The sequence below is a fragment of the Polypterus senegalus genome, chromosome 13, assembly GCF_016835505.1.
Source record: "Polypterus senegalus isolate Bchr_013 chromosome 13, ASM1683550v1, whole genome shotgun sequence".
Taxonomy (NCBI): Eukaryota; Metazoa; Chordata; class Cladistia; order Polypteriformes; family Polypteridae; genus Polypterus; species Polypterus senegalus.
In genome coordinates, this window is record NC_053166.1 from 66,142,770 (window position 1) to 66,160,568 (window position 17,799).

Consider the following 17,799-nt stretch of genomic DNA (forward strand, 5'->3'; position numbering starts at 1 on the left):
CATTTATAACTTAGAAGTATGGTTAACTATGATTTTTTTTTTTTTTAAGATTCATCAAGTATTTTTTTCTTGAATCATAGATGTGTGATAATTTATTATGATTGTGTGTCAGGCAAATTTCACAATTTACAAATATTACAAACATCAATGTGCATAAAATGCAGCACATTTCCGTTATTAGCAAAAATATACAGAGTTAACATACAATAGAGTGGAAACTTTGAAGCAGATGTTCACAGGACCCATCTTTCCCACTAAACCAGGAAAATGAGTATTAATAATTACTAGTTTTTCCCCCTGCTCAGTGCAATGCAGAAAATAAACTATGAAATATATTTTACAAAGAAAATTCATTTACCTTTTCAATTCTGTGTCCTTTGAAATGCTCTTAATGATTATTAGGTATATGTGAGGACAAAAAGACACACACGAAATATCTTATTAACACTTTAGGAGAGACTTCTTCTTTTTTGGTATTTAAAGTTAAAGTAATATGGCTTAATGTACCAAATTACTTTTTACAATGTTACCACAACAAAATTGCTCCAAGCTGATTACTTTTTAAAAAACAAAAATTCTTAACAGGGTTTTATTATATAAAAGTAGAGGAAGAAATGAACAGCAAAATGAAGCAAATACAGAAATGGCATGCTGCTTCTGTTTAGTCTTTCAAACATGCCTTAACAATAAAAATTAATATTTACTTTTTGATATTTTATTTAGGGAATCCATTATCCTGTCACACTCCCATATGAAGCAAGTTTTAAGACCTACCCTCTCTTTTTTGGTACAGCAATATTTGCTTTTGAAGGAATTGGAGTGGTAAGTTACCAAATTTGTTTTGTCTCTGTGAGAAATATTTTTATATCCTGTTATTTTTTTATTTTATTTATTATTTGGCTGAGGGCTTTCTCTAAGGCATCTTACAGCATTTCAGACACAATTGTTCAATTTTCTTTTAGTTTTCCAGTTGGAGCACAGGCAAATGAAATGAACTTGCTCATGTAGTAGGATTTGAACCCCAACCTCAGGGTTGAAGTCCAAAGCCTTAACCAGTACACCACCCTGGGTCCCTTAATAATGATGACATTTTTTAATAATTCAAATACATCTTCAGTTATGTTTGGTCCTGAAATCCCACTTTAGTGTTTACTTCAGTCTCTGATAGGCTTGAAATCATTAGGATGATAGTTAAAATAGTGGTAGGGTTCAATTTAAAGTTTCTAATATTAAAATAAATGTATGAGAAAGATTAGTATCAAGGTGTAAGCTAACTTAACAAGGCAATATTGAAAGAAAATACTAAAAACATGCATGTATTCTCATAAGAATTGGGCCTTGTTCAGTAGTTCTTTTCCACTTTCTTGGTTAATATATATAACACATAAACAATACGTGAAAGAATCATTAAGTGTACAGACATTTAATTAATCAAAGTAGTCATTTTTTGCTAATATAATAATAACTGTAGTAGACCTTTTGATTCAGAATGCCAGTCACTCTGTGCAAGTCACCAACTCTGCATTCAGCAAATGAACCCTAGACCATCCCACGTCCTCTTCCATGTTTGTTCACCATCTCGACGGCATACAAACACCCTGCTTGATGAACCAAATGTTTCAAATTTTGATTCATTGGAACGTAAACGTTTCTTCTAGTAAGCAGTAGTCCACAACTGGTATTACAAGGCCCTGTTTTGGCATTTAAGGAATGACATTCTTGCTGCCACTCACCCTGTCAAACCTTTAGGACAAAGTCTCCGCTACACAGTAGAAACTGAGACTTGCTTTTTCAACCTCTGTCAAGTGATGCTTGAAGCTGATCTATCACGCAAGCTGCTGACCCTCAGAAACTTGTTTTATGATTGGGTTATGATTTTGGGTCTGCCAGATTTCTTTCTGTCAGAGTTTAGATTGTATAGGATACCATACTCCCTGACACTTTGATTATTTTTCTTTTTTGCATTTTTTCTAAATGAAAGGCCTACACCTCAAAGAGTAATAATGCTCTGTCTCATTTCATTTGTTAATTGCTCTTTTCCTGCCGTTATAGCTGAAATTTACAACTTACTACAGTGTAATATTGTACAAGTAGTACTTCATAGGGTGTAGTAACACATTCTTTTCCAACTCTACTTTAAGACAGACAGAGGGTTTTCACGTAATCTACACCTGTGCAAATTGTTTTCTTCAAATTGAAAGGCTTCATTTACTTTAATTGCTGCAGAACATTTCCTCCTGAAAATTGCCCATCACTATATATATAAAATCCAACGTCTGTCTGTATGGATGTCTGTCCACTTTTCATGAGAGAACTACTTAACAGATTTAGATCAAGTTTTTTTTTCTATAATTTGTTTAAACATTCTTGTTGATTTTGCAACTTCTCTCATTGCGCTATGTATCAAAGTTCGCTAGCGGTACTGATTTATTTGCTTGAATCTGAGAGGCACGCAGCAGGCCGAGTGGAGGGGGGCGGGGCCCTCCTCACTCACGTGCCAGCCTCGGGCAGTACCTTACTTCCACTTAGCTAGCAAATGAGAGAACTGCTTAACGGATTTAGATAGGGTTTTTTTCTATAATTTGCTTGAACATTCCATTTGATTTTGTGACTTCTTATTGTGCTAAGAATCATATGTTTGTTCAGGCATTGTGCTGCTTTTGAGCTCAAGTTGCTTCCCCAGGAGCGTAGAGCACTACATTGGCTACTATTGACTGGTAGAGCATTTCCAGTAGCTTGCTGCAATAGTTTTATATTATTTTTTCTTTATTTTAGGTGCTTCCTCTTGAAAATAAAATGCAGAAACCAAGATCTTTTCGTACCGTGCTTTTCTTGGGAATGATTATTGTAACTGTACTTTACATCAGCCTGGGAACAATTGGGTACCTTCGATTTGGAGACAGCATTGGAGCAAGTATTACGCTAAACTTGCCAAACTGTTGGTAGGTTGTTTTTCATTTGTTTATATTCAACAATAATAATAACGTGGGATTGAAAAGGTTAGCTTTAGGCTCTCTAAAGAGGAAGTTTTTAAAAGCATTGAAAAGGCTGAAAGGGGTAGAGCAGAGTGGGGCAACATGAGTGCTGTCAGAATGCTTAAAGTCAGCTGAGACTTTGGAGTTTACAGAATTATGCAACTCAGTTTTCAGATAACAGAAAGTGTAAAAGAAATAAGCTTATTGTAGTGTAACAAAGGAAAGAGTGATCCAGTAACTGGTGTCTCTTATTAGGTAATCTAGTTTAAGGAGCAAATGTTGAAGGTGGAGGAGTGATAACGCCAATGAACTTTGATCATATGATATTTAGTAGAATGTTGTTTGATTGCCAGAGAAAGGGACAATGGATGTGATCTCAGTCATTAAGCAAATGTAGGAACAGCATCATAAATATGGCAGGATGGAATCTGCTTTGTGCAGGAATCCTGCTGTTCCGGTCCCCGGTGGGGTGGCAAGCCTGCCGGCAGCTCCTCTGCCACAGTGGCTGTTGGATGCGCAGCAGCTCCTCCTCCCTTGTGTTGACTATCGCCATCGTCCTGGCATAACTTTCCGTATTGGGCTGCTTCGGCCTCCGACACGGGTTCAGGTAGTCTGCAACTGCAAAACATAAAGGCAGTCCAACAACACCGGCTCCCCAGGGCTGACCGCCGCTGGGGAAGGGACTTACCTCCTGAACCCCACCCTTTGGAAGAAGCTGCCTCTGTGTGGCCTTCCCTTTTGCAGAGCCGACCTGTGTGTCGATGGCGACGGCGCACACTGGAGAGTCCGCTGCTTGTCCATCTTTCGTGTTCTTCTTCCACCCCATTAGGCACAGACGACATTTCCGTGGACTGTAGGCGGTCTTCTGGGTGAGTCGCTCCAAATCACAGGGTTGTGTGCATACCGCTCTACCGCGGTGCATGTGTTGGTGTCCTGCTGTGTCGGGCTGTCCACAAAATTATTTTTTTAACAGGCAGGAAGTCCCATCTGGGATGCCATTGTGGAAAACCAGACCTGGTACAGACAGGCAGACACCAACATTCCAAATACACTCACGTTAATTTGCAATTTACAAGTGAGTAATGTCCCGCACACAACACCAACAAAGACGCCCCATCTCCGGGTTGGTGCAAAGTGGTCAGCTGTGCTTGCATTGCCTTGGTGGCATGTGTGGGCAGTCTGATTGCCTTGTTATCAGCCTGGGGCGGTAATCATCCGATCGCACCTGAAACCGCTCCCGCAGCCTATAAAGGGGAGCACAAGGAAGAGAAAAGAGACCGAAAAAGAGAGTGGAGGTTTAAGGACAGTGAGAAAGGCAGGAGCGAGAGTAAGCCGGCACTTATTCAGAGAAGCAGGTGGGCAGGGATGGTACCCCAGGAGACGGCACGAAGCCAGCGCTCAGGAGGGTGCACGAGAATCACTCCTCCTGAACATCCAGGAACAGGAGTGATCGGTATGTTCTGGTGGGTCCTCTCGCTGGGTGGAGCCTAGATTGGTAGCAGTGGGCACGGCAGCAGGGTCCAGTGGCACCATGTGGAACACCGTGGATTGGGCAGCAGCTGCACGGGCCAAGTTTAATGGATGTGTGCGCCTGTTGGTGGATGTCTCTCTGTGCTGCAAGGCCCAGGAGGGATAAGCCGGAGAGGTGTTGGTTTTAAGAGGGAAGCACCTGGATGAGAATTTAACACTAGAATTACCAGAGCCTTACGAAAAAACTCCCGTAAATCCGTCCCACCTTAAATCGCTTCTTAAAACCGTTCTCACCTCTCCGCCAGCGTGTTTTGTTAATCTAAATGTGTTGATAAAAGAAAAGCTGCAAGTAGCCGGCTATTCCATCCCCCACTGACTTAGAACATGCACAAACCTCCCAGCTCATGCCTTGATTGATTTTCTGGGAGTGAAGTGGAGTTTTAGAGTGGAAATAATAGATCATTGTTTGGAACACACGCATTTCATGTCTGTTCCGTTTCTACAGTAATCTGTGTAAACCCATTGTTAAAACAGAAACGTTTTTGTATTTTAGTAGTAGATGACAAAATTTAGGCATAAACTATATAATGTATGAAGCCTGAAGTCCAAATATCAAAGAAATATTTTCACAGAAGGTACAAATCTAACACAACAATTGTGCTTTTATTCAAAAATATAACTGCAGAAACAGCTGCCGACTGAGAATCAAAAGGTCATGAGTTCGATCCTGCACCACTCCGTTTTGAGAAGTAAACTGCTCTTAGTCTTACTATTTTAGAATAAAAACATACATTTGATTTCAGTCTGTAACAGCCGGTGTAATTTATGATACTTGTAAAGGTTAGCTTTTTTATTTTTATTTTTTATTAGTCAGTTTTATTATCTCGGCGTGTTCACGAGCCCAAACACACCCCACCCCTACATCTGATACTGCTGTTTTCACATAGACGCACTATAACAGAGGTAAACTCGCCTCCCTTCTACATTGGAGCAAGAATGCACATAACATTGCTTGCATACTAAAGTGTCAGCAGGCACTTTTCGTGGCATTGCACACATTTTTTAACATGATCTCTGCACGCTACTTGTGACTTTAGGCTTTAGGAAGTAAGTAAATAAATAAAGGTAAATCGTGTCATAAAATGATTTCTTTGAAACGTCACATATATTTGTCTCTTTTTTTTAAAATGTGCGTTGATCACCGCCAGCATGTTGTAGCATACAGCATCTGGCCACCTGCATGTTCTTGCGTGCACTGAATAAGAGACAAATATACAGTCTGACTGAGAGAATCAGACTGAAAAAAAGCAAACATTTAGAAATGCCATACTTTTACAGCTGATCGGATGCTGTTCGTTTTCAAATAATATTGCATTTCTCTCTATGCTGTGGTAACAACGTCCTTCTCAAAACGGAGTGGTGCAGGATCGAATTCGTGACCTTTTGATTCCCACTCGGCAGCTGATTCTATTGCACCATGGAGGCAGTCATAATAAACAAGTGTCAATGTCACATGTTAAGGCGGCTTTTTGTTTCTGCAGTTATATTTTTGAATAAAAGCGCAATTGATGTGTTAGATTTGTACCTTCTGTGAAAATATTTCTTTGATATTTGGACTTCAGGCTTCATACATTATGTAGTTTATGCCTACATTTTGTCATCTACTACTAGAATATAAAAAAAGTTTCAAAACATTTAAAAAAATGTTTTAACAATGTTGTTGCCGCTTTGCGTAAGGTGAAGTCAGGCACGGGTAAGACGCGTGTCAAAGAAATCTCTCAGTCCAAAAGTTTGTTTTAAAAATATTTAGTGAAAGTTAAAGGCAAATAATCCATACAAGAATAAAAAGAAAAATAGTTACACACAAAGGATAAAGGCAAAAAAGGGAAAAATATATCTTCTATAAACTTAGTTTTTCTTATGAAGCTTTGGTTACTTCTGTACTTAAAGGTTATTTACTTCTTCTTCTGTATGCTTTAAACATACGGTTCAAAACTTAGATCTTTTAATTTACGAGTTACTTCACACTCAAAAGACCTTTAGGCCGTTGGCACTTAGATATGCGCCAAGCTCACCGTGCATAAGCACGAACGCGAGCATAAAACGAATTCTTTCAAGGACACGGTTAAAAAACCGTATGCCTCTATACCTTACACAAGGTAAGGCTAAACACTTAATAAAGAACATTCTTTACTCATAACTGTTAAGAGATGACAGGAAAATACCAACTCAATTCTATTTACGGGGGTTTTAGGAACCTCCCATATTTTATGCATTATCATCTAGTAAATATTCATACATTTTATAGAACTGGGAAAATGGCTCTTACACATCCGGCCCCTAATTGTTTATGCTAGGGCAGAAATCAATTACTTAACTTTACTTAATAAGAGCCTTCATTACTTTACCAAACTTAAAACAAACCTTAAGAAGCTTAACTTAGTTTCTACTATAAAACACAAATATTAAGTTTAGGAAACTTTATAGCTTAAACTCTAATGTATAAACACAAACACTAAATTTAAAAGAGGCTTTAAAATTAGGCATGCAAAAAAGAATGAGTCATTTTAATCATTGTTGCTTCCTGGAGCGGGCACAGTTTGCTCACAAGTCTGTCCAGTGTGCTGGTCTGGATCTGCACAGAAACTCTTCTGACTGCCCCTTTTGCAATTGGCATTGTCTTTACCCAGGAGTGTCAGGTTGTAGCATCTTGTAATTACACCCACAATGTCCAATTTCTTTATGAACTTGTAGCATAATGAGAGTGGCAATATGTGAATTTTTCTGAATGGTTGCAGGGTGGTTTGCCTCTTCTGGCATTGCTGATTTGCTGAGCCTCAATACACTTTTGATTTCCGGATCGTCGCTAGTAGACAAGTCCACCTCATCCGGTCTCTCAGGCCATTCGTCCTCTGGCTGTAGTAGGAAATTCGGGCTTTGTATCCACGTCTTACGTTTGATGAAGCTTTCTATTGTCGAACCTCTTAATGCCTGATCTGCAGGATTTTGCGCAGATGCGACGTGCCTCCATTGCGAGGGTTGCGTGTGCTCTCTTATCACTGTGATTCTGTTGGCAACGAAGGTTTTGTAGCGTGTACTTTCATTTGCGATGTACCTTAGTACTGTGGTGCTGTCAGTCCAAAAGATCGACTCTTGCAGGGGAATCTGCAGTTCACGTTTTAGCATTTTGTCCATTTTGACTGCTATCACTGCTGCTGTAAGTTCCAACCTTGGTATAGTGACAGATTTTAGTGGTGCCACTCTTGATTTCCCCATTAGAAATGAACAATGTCTCTCATTTTCTTTGTTAGTCAAAAAGAGGTAGAAAAAAGTGCCATACCCGTTTTCTGAAGCATCTCCAAAATGATGCATTTGTGCGGTCATTATTTGACCAAATCCAGGCAGTTTAAAGCACCTGACTACATTAAAATTCACAAGTAGCTGCAAATCGTCCATCCATTTTTTCCATTGCCAAACGTACTTAGCTTCCACTTCTCGATCCCAAGCATATTTTTCTTTACACAGTTCTCTTAGAATAAGCTTGGCAGGCAGTATGACTGGCGCTAGAAATCCAAGTGGGTCATATATTGAACTGACCACAGACAGAATGCCGCGTCTTGTAGCAGGCTTATCTTGCAGCTTTACCTGGAACTTGAAACTGTCAGTCTGTGTGCACCATTGAACACCCAAGGCTCTTTCAACTGGTAACAGATCATGGCTTAAGTCCAAGTCTTTTTGATCTTTTGCCCTGTCTTCTTCAGGGATTGACAGCAAAACTGCTCTGCTATTACTTATCCATTTTGTAAGATAAAATCCTCCCTTTAAGCAAAGGGCTTTAAGATCTTTGGCCAATTTTATGGCTTGTTCTTCAGTAGCAACTGACTTTAAACAATCATCGACATAGAAATTATTTAACACAGTGTTAACTGCTTCCTCCGGAGCTGTGTCCCTTGCATCCTCTGCTGTTCTTCTTAAGGCATAAGAGGCACAACTGGGCAAGTAGCACCGAAAAGATGCACTGTCATTTTGTATTCCTCAAGTTCATTGTTTAGATTACCTTCGGGCCACCACAGAAAACGAAGAAGATCCATGTCTGTTTCTGGTACTTTCACTTGATAGAACATTGATTTAATGTCCGCCATGAGAGCGATTGGTTCCTCTCTGAATCTTGTAAGAACACCGATGAGTGTATTAGTTAAATCAGGTCCTTTCAACAACTGTTCATTTAGAGAAAAACCTTGATAGGTGGCTGTACAATCAAACACTACTCTTATTTTGTTTTTCTTTGGATGGTATACTCCATGATGAGGGATGTACCATACTTTTTCATTTTCGAGGTTCCGCTGTTCAGTGGGTACCTTTATGGCATAACCTTTGTCTAAAATGTCTTTCATGAACGCTTTATAATCCTCATGAAACGTCGGGAACCTTGTAAGTTTCCTTTTAAGTCCTATAGCACGTTGTTTTGCAATGCAATGATTGTTTGGTACCTTAAGTGTTTCATCTTTAAAGGGCAGATTAATACAATAATGTCCGTTCACTAGACTTGCAGTATCTGAGGCTATGCGCATGAATTTAATGTCTTCCTGTGACATTTCCTCTTTTTCTTCACAGTCGCGTTCTGGAAAGTCTATATTGTATTGCTTGAGTAACATTTGTTCTACTTGCTTTATTGTTACACAATTGACTGAACATCTTTTTTCACTTCTGTTATCTGTCTCTTTCGTATAACAAATAACAGTCCAACCTAGAGGTGTTCTTGTTGCGAAAGGTCCATCTCCTTCGCTATGTATGATTTCCCATGGCTCTAAGAGTTTGTAAGAGTTTGTACCTATTATTAAACCTACTTCTGCGTTTATTTGGGGTAGGTATACATCTTTAAGGTAAGGCCATTTCGAAATATCTTCTTGAGTAGGAATTTTGTCCTTATTACCAGGTATAACAGTTGCTGTACGTACCTCTGGTAAATCATAAAACGTGTTTTCTTCTATCCCACTGACTTGTAACTCTGTTAAGATCTTACATTTTAAAGGTTTTTCTAGATTATCTAGAGTATTGAGATACATGAGCGATTTTCTTCCTGAAAGATTTAATTGTTGTCTAATGCTCTCTGTGCAAAATGTGGCTGAGCTACATGGGTCTATTAGAGCATATGTTTCAACATATTTTTCTTTCCCTTTGGATTTAAGTTTAACTGGAACCGCAACTATGACACTATCTCCGACCTCGGTAGCCATGCATGACTCCTTCGGAGTTATGGGCGCTTTGGTAGAAGAAGCGCTTTTCTGTTTCGATTTAGAGCTCTCTTCTTTAATGGATTTAGCTTTGTCATCGGAGTCCTTTTCTTTATTTATATGCAAAATAGCTGGATGGAAATGAGAGCATATACTGCATTTAATTTTTTCTTCACAATCTTTGCTAAGATGTCCTTGTCTTAGACATTTAAAGCATAAGCCTTTGGATTTCAAAAAGTCAATTTTACCTTCATAAGTTAATTTCTGAATTGCGTTGCAGTCATTAAGATCATGCTTTTTGTCACAGAAAAAACAGTGCTTACTGTGTACACGCTCAGTTGTCTCCTTTTTAATTTCTTTTTCAACAGTAGTGGCAAAATTTGAGACGAAGTTGTCCTTTCTCATTCTGCCTTTCACAGGATATTTTTCGTAATCAGCCTTTTCTTTCTCTCTTTTAAAGGTATAGTTTGTATAGCAAGCACCATACATTGGATGCAGGGAGGCTATGATTCGATCTTCCAAGAAACTATATAAGTCAGCTAGACCTGGTTTTCTTCTTTCTTTACTTTCCATCTCTGTTGCTTTATTTTGCCAGAGCTCTCGTAGTTCTTGGGGGAGCTTCGATGACATAATGCGGATATTTAAATTGTTTTCGAACTCGTGTCCGTCTTTTAAGCCCGACATAACACTTTTACAATTACCAATGAAGAGGGTGTATGTCTTTAAACTTTCAATATCTCCTGATTTCAAGTGTGGCCACTTCCTTACTTTCATCATGTAAGCATCTCCTATATGAGCGTGGTTTCCGTAAAATTTTTCTAACGTTCTTCTGGTATTTCTATATCCTTCTTCTGGCGGTAAGTATAAGTTGTTTAGAGCTATATTTTTAGGTTCGCCCTTGGTGAATTGTATCAAATACCCTAGTTTGCTATCAGGATCACTCACTTCTTGGTCTATGATTCGATCAAATGCTCTTATAAAGTTTATATAAGTCAATGGATCGCCTTCAAACACTGGGATCTTTTTATGGGGTACATTAGGAGCTTGTGTCTTATTCTGTTGTTCTTTCTGTTGATCGTAGCGTTTTTCATAAAGCGATTGTTGAAGAGCTGCTTCGTTTTGTTGCTGATAAGGCGGTTGCTCTGGATTATTTTTACTTTCATTCGTATTTGTAAAGTTGTAACTGTTCGCATCTTGCGACTTTTCAAATTTCACATCTGGTTTCTGGCTTAGTCTATTAGGACTGCGTTTGCGCCCTTTAAGTGCTTTTAATTTAGCTTCTGATTCTGCAATAGCTGCCTCTAAAGCCAATTGATCTCTTTTAGCTTTTAGCTGAGCTTCTTCAACTTTTCTCTGCATTTCCTCAGCCTTTCTCTTTATTTTTAACTGCATTTCTTCCAAATCTAGAGCCTGTTGCTTTCTTTGGTTTTCTGCTTTAGCCAACAGCACAGCGTGTGCTGCCTCTTGAGATTTGATGGCGCTCACAGAAGTTCCGGCTGAACTTATACTACGTTTAGATTTTGCGGAGATTTGGGAGGCTTTGGCTGAATTCGCCGCAGAACTTATATGACTTTTACTTTGAATGGAAACCTGTGAGACACTATCTTCTGGCGAGACGTCAGGAAAGTCATTCGTCGTTCTGTAATCCTTGAATTGGCTAGCGAAAAGTCAGGCTGCTGGTTGAGGCTTATATTTTGACGTACTTTAAAGACCCATTCCATCGTATTTTCCGAAAATGTGCGAATAGTTTCTATTTTAGCATCAAAGTCCTTTTGTAGCATTTTCCGTATATCTTCGTTACTCTGGAGGGATAAGAGTTTGTCGTTTAACCTTTTATATTCCATTCTCATGTTAAGGAACGAGTTTTCGAAGATCGATTTTATAGATTCGTAATTAAGTTCATTTCTTTTTAATTCATTTACAGTCTTCATTGTAATAGATAATTGTTTGTATTTGTAGTCTATTTCAGATTGAAGTTTAGATGTTAATGAATTGGATGGCTTTATGTTGTCTTGGAGACGATCCTTTGTGACGTCATATTCAAAGCGATTTTCATTCATACCATGCCGACGTTCGTTCTGGCTTCCGGATTGAAACGCCATGACGATCCCACAAGGTACTGTTGAGTCTTTTTCAAGTCGTCGTTTTCTTTCGTCGCAGTCGATCTCAGGCATTCAAAATGCAGGCTTGCTTTCTTTTATGATCCAAGGCAGTTTTAAACTTTCAGTCCTAGGCAGGTTCAGATCTTAAGCAGGTTTCAAAACTTCATGCTGGTTTTTTAACTTTAGTGTTGCCGCTTTGCGTAAGGTGAAGTCAGGCATGGGTAAGACGCGTGTCAAAGAAATCTCTCAGTCCAAAAGTTCGTTTTAAAATATTTAGTGAAAGTTAAAGGCAAATAATCCATACAAGAATAAAAAGAAAAATAGTTACACACAAAGGATAAAGGCAAAAAAAGGGAAAAATATATCTTCTATAAACTTAGTTTTTCTTATGAAGCTTTGGTTACTTCTGTACTTAAAGGTTATTTACTTCTTCTTCTGTATGCTTTAAACATACGGTTCAAAACTTAGATCTTTTAATTTACGAGTTACTTCACACTCAAAAGACCCTTAGGCCGTTGGCACTTAGATATGCGCCAAGCTCACCGTGCATAAGCACGAACGCGAGCATAAAACGAATTCTTTCAAGGACACGGTTAAAAAACCGTATGCCTCTATACCTTACACAAGGTAAGGCTAAACACTTACTAAAGAACATTCTTTACTCATAACTGTTAAGAGATGACAGGAAAATACCAACTCAATTCTATTTACGGGGGTTTTAGGAACCTCCCATATTTTATGCATTATCATCTAGTAAATATTCATACATTTTATAGAACTGGGAAAATGGCTCTTACAAATGTGTTTACACAGATTACTGTAGAAACGGAACAGACATGAAATGCGTGTGTTCCAAACAATGATCTATTATTTCCACTCTAAAACTCCACTTCACTCCCAGAAAATCAATCAAGGCATGAGCTGGGAGAAGTTTGTGCACGTTCTAAGTCGGTGGGGGGATGGAATAGCCAGCTACTTGCAGCTTTTCTTTTATCAGCACATTTAGATTAACAAAAGACGCTGGCGGAGAGGTGAGAACGGTTTTAAGAAACGATTTAAGGTGGGAGGGATTTACAAGTTTTTTCGTAGGCTCTGGTAATTCTAGTGTTAAAGAAGACTCCTGCCAATATTTTAATCTCGTTTTTATTGGATTATTTATTTAATTTAACCTCCACTAGCACTTTGATTTTATGGATTATTTATTTACTGAATTTATTTTTGCACTGCACATTGGACACTATTTGGATTTTTTTATTTTTTTTATTTTAATAAAAGCACTTTTCACCATCCTCTTGCTGGGTGTGTTTTGTCATCATCAGCTCACCTCATCACGGTTACATTATCGATAGTGTCAGGGTACAGAGGCTTCCATTATGGAAGAGGGAGTAAGGAGCCAACCCGTACTGTCACTGGAGTAACAGGAGGGTTTTTATACTCCACACAGTGAGAACATGCAAACTCTTCACAAACATTAGGAAAGCTGTAATTCAAATCCACTTTTCATTAGTAAAGATTCAATCCTCCATCTTAAAAAAAAATCTTCTGTTTAAACTCATATTTTTCCTTATAGAAGAATTATCTGCGTGGGGGCTTGATTTGCTTTGGACGTGCTCTGTCTCTGGGTATGTCAGAGGACCGGGACTGTGTGAAGTCGGGTCTAGCTTCACGTGGGGATGCAAAATGGGAGCGTGGGTTAAGGGGGGGAAAGAAAGAGAGCAGGCTATATCTATACCTAATCTATCCTTTTAATCTTTTTATAATTATATCTACCAACGTAATAATAGGCTGCATGGCAATAACTCTTCGGAAAATAGGAAGTTAAGGCTGAAGCTGTCTCACTTCCAGTTAAGACTATAAAATGACATCAAAAAATCAGAATCAGTGTCTCCATGATGGGACAGTTAACTTCGTGAGCTGGAATGTTAAAGGCCTGAATCACAAATTAAAGAGAAAGAAAGTACTCTCTCACCTAACAGGTTTAAATGCTAAAATAGTATTTTTACAGGAGACCCACTTACTAAGCAAGGATCAGTTCTGGCTGCAAAAGGACTGGACTGGCCAAATGTTCCATTCTAGCTTTACAAAGAAAACTAGAGGTGTGGGAATTCTCATACATAGAACAGTCTCATTTGTAGCATCAGATGTAGTATTGGATCCTGAAGGGAGATATGTGATGGTCATGGGAGACTTATCTAACTGTAAAATGATTTTGATAAATGCTTATGCACCTAATATTGATGATAAGGAATTTATACAAAATTTATTTGCATCCATTCCCAATTTGAACACTCATAAAATTATAATGGCTGGGGACTTTAATTGTGTTTTAAATCCACTCTTAGATAGGACTTCTACCACAGGGGGGATGACATCTAACACTGCAAAGATAATTACAAAGTTTATAACTGATCACAACTTATCAGACCCTGGAGGTTTTTAAACCCAAACTCAAGAACATATTCTTTCTACTCACCAGTACATCATTGCTACTCAAGAATTGATTATTTTTTTTATAGATAATAATTTCTTGCCTTTGATTAAATCTTGCAAATACGATGCTATTGTTATTTCTGACCATGCACCTCTGATCTTGGAGCTAAAGTTACTATGCCCCACACACTCACCTCGCAGATGGCGTCTCAACCCGCTTCTATTAGCAGACGAGAATTGCATAGAATTTATATCCAAACACATCAGTTTCTTCCTACAGACAAATACATCCTCAGAGATTTCTGCAGGAATACTCTGGGAAACTCTTAAGGCCTTCTTAAGAGGACAGATTATCTCATATCTTTCCCACAGAAATAAATTAGAAACCAAGAAAGTAGCAGAGCTAAAAAGCGAAATTACTAGAATAGATGAAGAACATGCCAGGCTTCCAAGCGAGGCTCTACATAGGAAAAGGCAGGCTCTGCATTCAGAACTAAACCTCTTGACAACTAAAGAAACTGAACAACTAATTTATAAATCCAGACATCATTACTATGAACATGGAGAGAAAGCTAATAAGCTTTTAGCTCAACAATTTCACAAGCAAGAAGTCCGCAACACAATCCCAGTAATCACCAACACAAATGGAGACAAAATCATCAACCACAAAAATATAATGCACACATTCAGAGACTACTATAAATCCTTATATACTACTGAGTTTAAAGAAGACAATACACAATCTAATGCATTTCTGGATACATTACAGATACCACAAATAGACACTTTTAGTGCAGAGGAACTCGATAAACCTCTGGCGCTATCAGAATTACTAGATGCTATAAAGTCACTTCAAGGCGGGACAGCAGCAGGCCCTGATGGCTACCCTGCAGAATTTTATAAGAAATTCTCCGCTCAGCTAGCTCCCCTCCTATTAGCAACATTTACAGAAGCCATAGACAATCAAACCCTTCCTCAAACTTTTCGCCAAGCATTAATCACCATTTTTCCAAAACAAAATAAGGACTTATTACAATGTGCATCATACAGACCAATTTCACTTTTGAATAATGATGTTAAAATACTCTCAACAATCATAGCTAGAAGGATGGAGAAAGTGCTCCCTTTGGTAATATCACAAGATCAAACTGGATTTATCAAGGGCTGACACTTATCTTCAAATCTTCGACGCCTGTTTAATGTAATATACTCACCAACTAAATCAAACACCCCAGAAATATTATTATCATTGGATGCAGAAAAGCATTTGACATGATTGAATGGAAATACCTTTTTACTACATTGGAGAAATTTGGGTTTGGCCCGAACATTTATGCATGGATCAAATTACTGTATACCAATCCAGAAGCTTCAGTTTGTATCAACAACATTTGTTCAGACTACTTTAAACTAGAACGTGGTACCAGACAAGGATGCCCCTTGTCACCGCTACTGTTTGCAATCGCCATTGAACCACTGGCAATACACTGTCAAAATACTGATCAGATAAAGGCGATTATCAGAGAAGGACTAGAACAGAACATTTCTCTATATGCAGATGACATGGTACTGTATATATCAGACACACAAAATTCTGTGCCTGCAGTCTTAACAGCACTCACAGAATTTCAAAAGATCTCTGGTCTCAGAATTAACTTGAATAAAAGTGGACTCTTTCCAGTGAATTCCCAAGCATATAATATTAGATTAGATACCGTACATTTTATCATTGCAGAACAGTTTAAATACCTAGGAGTAAACATCACAAGTAAACATAAAGCTCTTTATCAACAAAATTTCACCGTCTGCATGTCTACAAAGACAAAAGGCAGAAGGTGGCATGGCTGTACCTCACTTCCAGTTTTATTACTGGGCAGCAAACATACAAGCTATAAAAACCTGGACACAAATAGAAGAACAAACACAGGCTTGGTCCGCAGTAGAAATAAAATCCTGCAGTACTTCTTTATATTCCCTGATCTGTGCTCCAATAAATACAAGTTATCTGCAATATACTAGTAACCCAATTGTGCTTCACTCACTTGGACCCAAAGCAGAAAACATTTTAAGATGGAGAAGCTTTTATCTGTGGCACCTCTGCAAGAGAACCACCTCTTTCAACCTTCGCAAACATATGCAGTTTTTAATATCTGGAAAAAATTTGGGATTAACTTACTTCGAGATCTTTATATAGACAACGTCTTTGCACCCTTTGAACAATTACATTCCAAATTTAACATTCCAGCTACACATTTCTTTCACTATCTTCAAATTAGGAACTTTGTTAAACAGAACCTTCCCGATTTTCCTCATCTTGCACCCTAATCCATGCTGGAAGAAATATTGCTCAATTTCAAGGACTCAGACACCATCTCTGTAATATATAAAATCATTTTACATTCCCTTCCTTTCAAAGATCCAAGAGGACACTGGGAAAAAGATCTCTCAAATAATATATCAGAAAAGGAGTGGAAAGTAGCAATGCAGAGAATTCACTCGAGCTCCATATGCGCAAAGCATACAATTATTCAACTCAAAATTATATATCGAGCACATCTGTCTCGTCTAAAACTCTCCAAAATGTTTCCAGGGCAAGATCCAACCTGCGAATGCTGCAGTCAAGTCCCAGCCTCACTGGGTCACGTGTTCTGTGCCTGCACCAAATTAACATCATTCTGGACCAAAATTTTTAATTACCTTTCAGACAGCCTTGGCCTCACAAACCCTCCTCACCAACAGTTGTAACAACTGTGTTTGGGGTTCTTCCAGAAGGGTTTAAAGTGGAGAAGGACAAACAAACTGATTGCATTCACTACACTTTTGGCACGCAGACTTATTCTGCTAAACAGGAAAAATCCAAATTCTCCCCTTTTAAGTCAGTGGGAAACCGATGTTTTATACTATTTGAAATTGGAAAAAATCAAATACTCAGTTAGAGGATCTGTACAGATTTTTTTTCAAAATATGGCAGGATCTAATCAGCAATATTTTAAAATAAGCTGTTAAAGCACAGAGGAAGCAATTATTTCTGTATTTCTTTTTCTTCTCCATTAATCTCTATTGGTTTATCAAACTTATCAATCTAGGTATGCTTACAAGCCTTAAATTTTACTCAGTTGGCCTTGTTCTCTCTCTCAGGGTTCGGGGTCGACTTGCTCTCAATTCTACTTTTTGTAAAAATTGATTGATTTGTATGGAATGAGTGCAATAAAATTAATAAAATTTCAATTTTCTATTTTGGCATGATAAAAAACTAGGCTTTCTCCGGAAATATAAATCTGAGACTCAATATGACCGCTGTTACATTTTTTTCTAAAACAAGACAGATCCTCTATTGTCTGTCTCTCATGCATATTGATGCAATCCTTCTGGAGTTATCTATTTTGTGTGCTAACTGGAAGTCATCTTGTCTTTTTGTGGCACATGACTATTCCTTCTTCTTACAGGAGTTTGTAACAATAACAGAAAGCAATCAAGAGAGGAAATGCTTGCTTCTCTAACTTTTGTATAGAAGCTAAAGCAGGACTGACTACCTGCTACTCTCCATTCTCACCCTTTTGTTTCTGTTTCCAATAATTTTAAAATTAA

The 17,799-nt window shown here is 38.2% G+C and overlaps 1 protein-coding gene across 1 annotated transcript in view; it reads left to right on the forward strand.

Moving 5' to 3' along the window:
• Window positions 1-17,799, forward strand: part of slc36a1 (solute carrier family 36 member 1) — a 71,356-nt gene that overhangs the window by 37,057 nt on the left and 16,500 nt on the right. Inside the window, exons 8-9 of the mRNA XM_039774826.1 lie at window positions 724-822; window positions 2,776-2,942. Of these exons, the coding sequence (XP_039630760.1) occupies window positions 724-822; window positions 2,776-2,942 (266 nt within the window). The remainder of the gene's footprint in view (window positions 1-723; window positions 823-2,775; window positions 2,943-17,799) is intronic.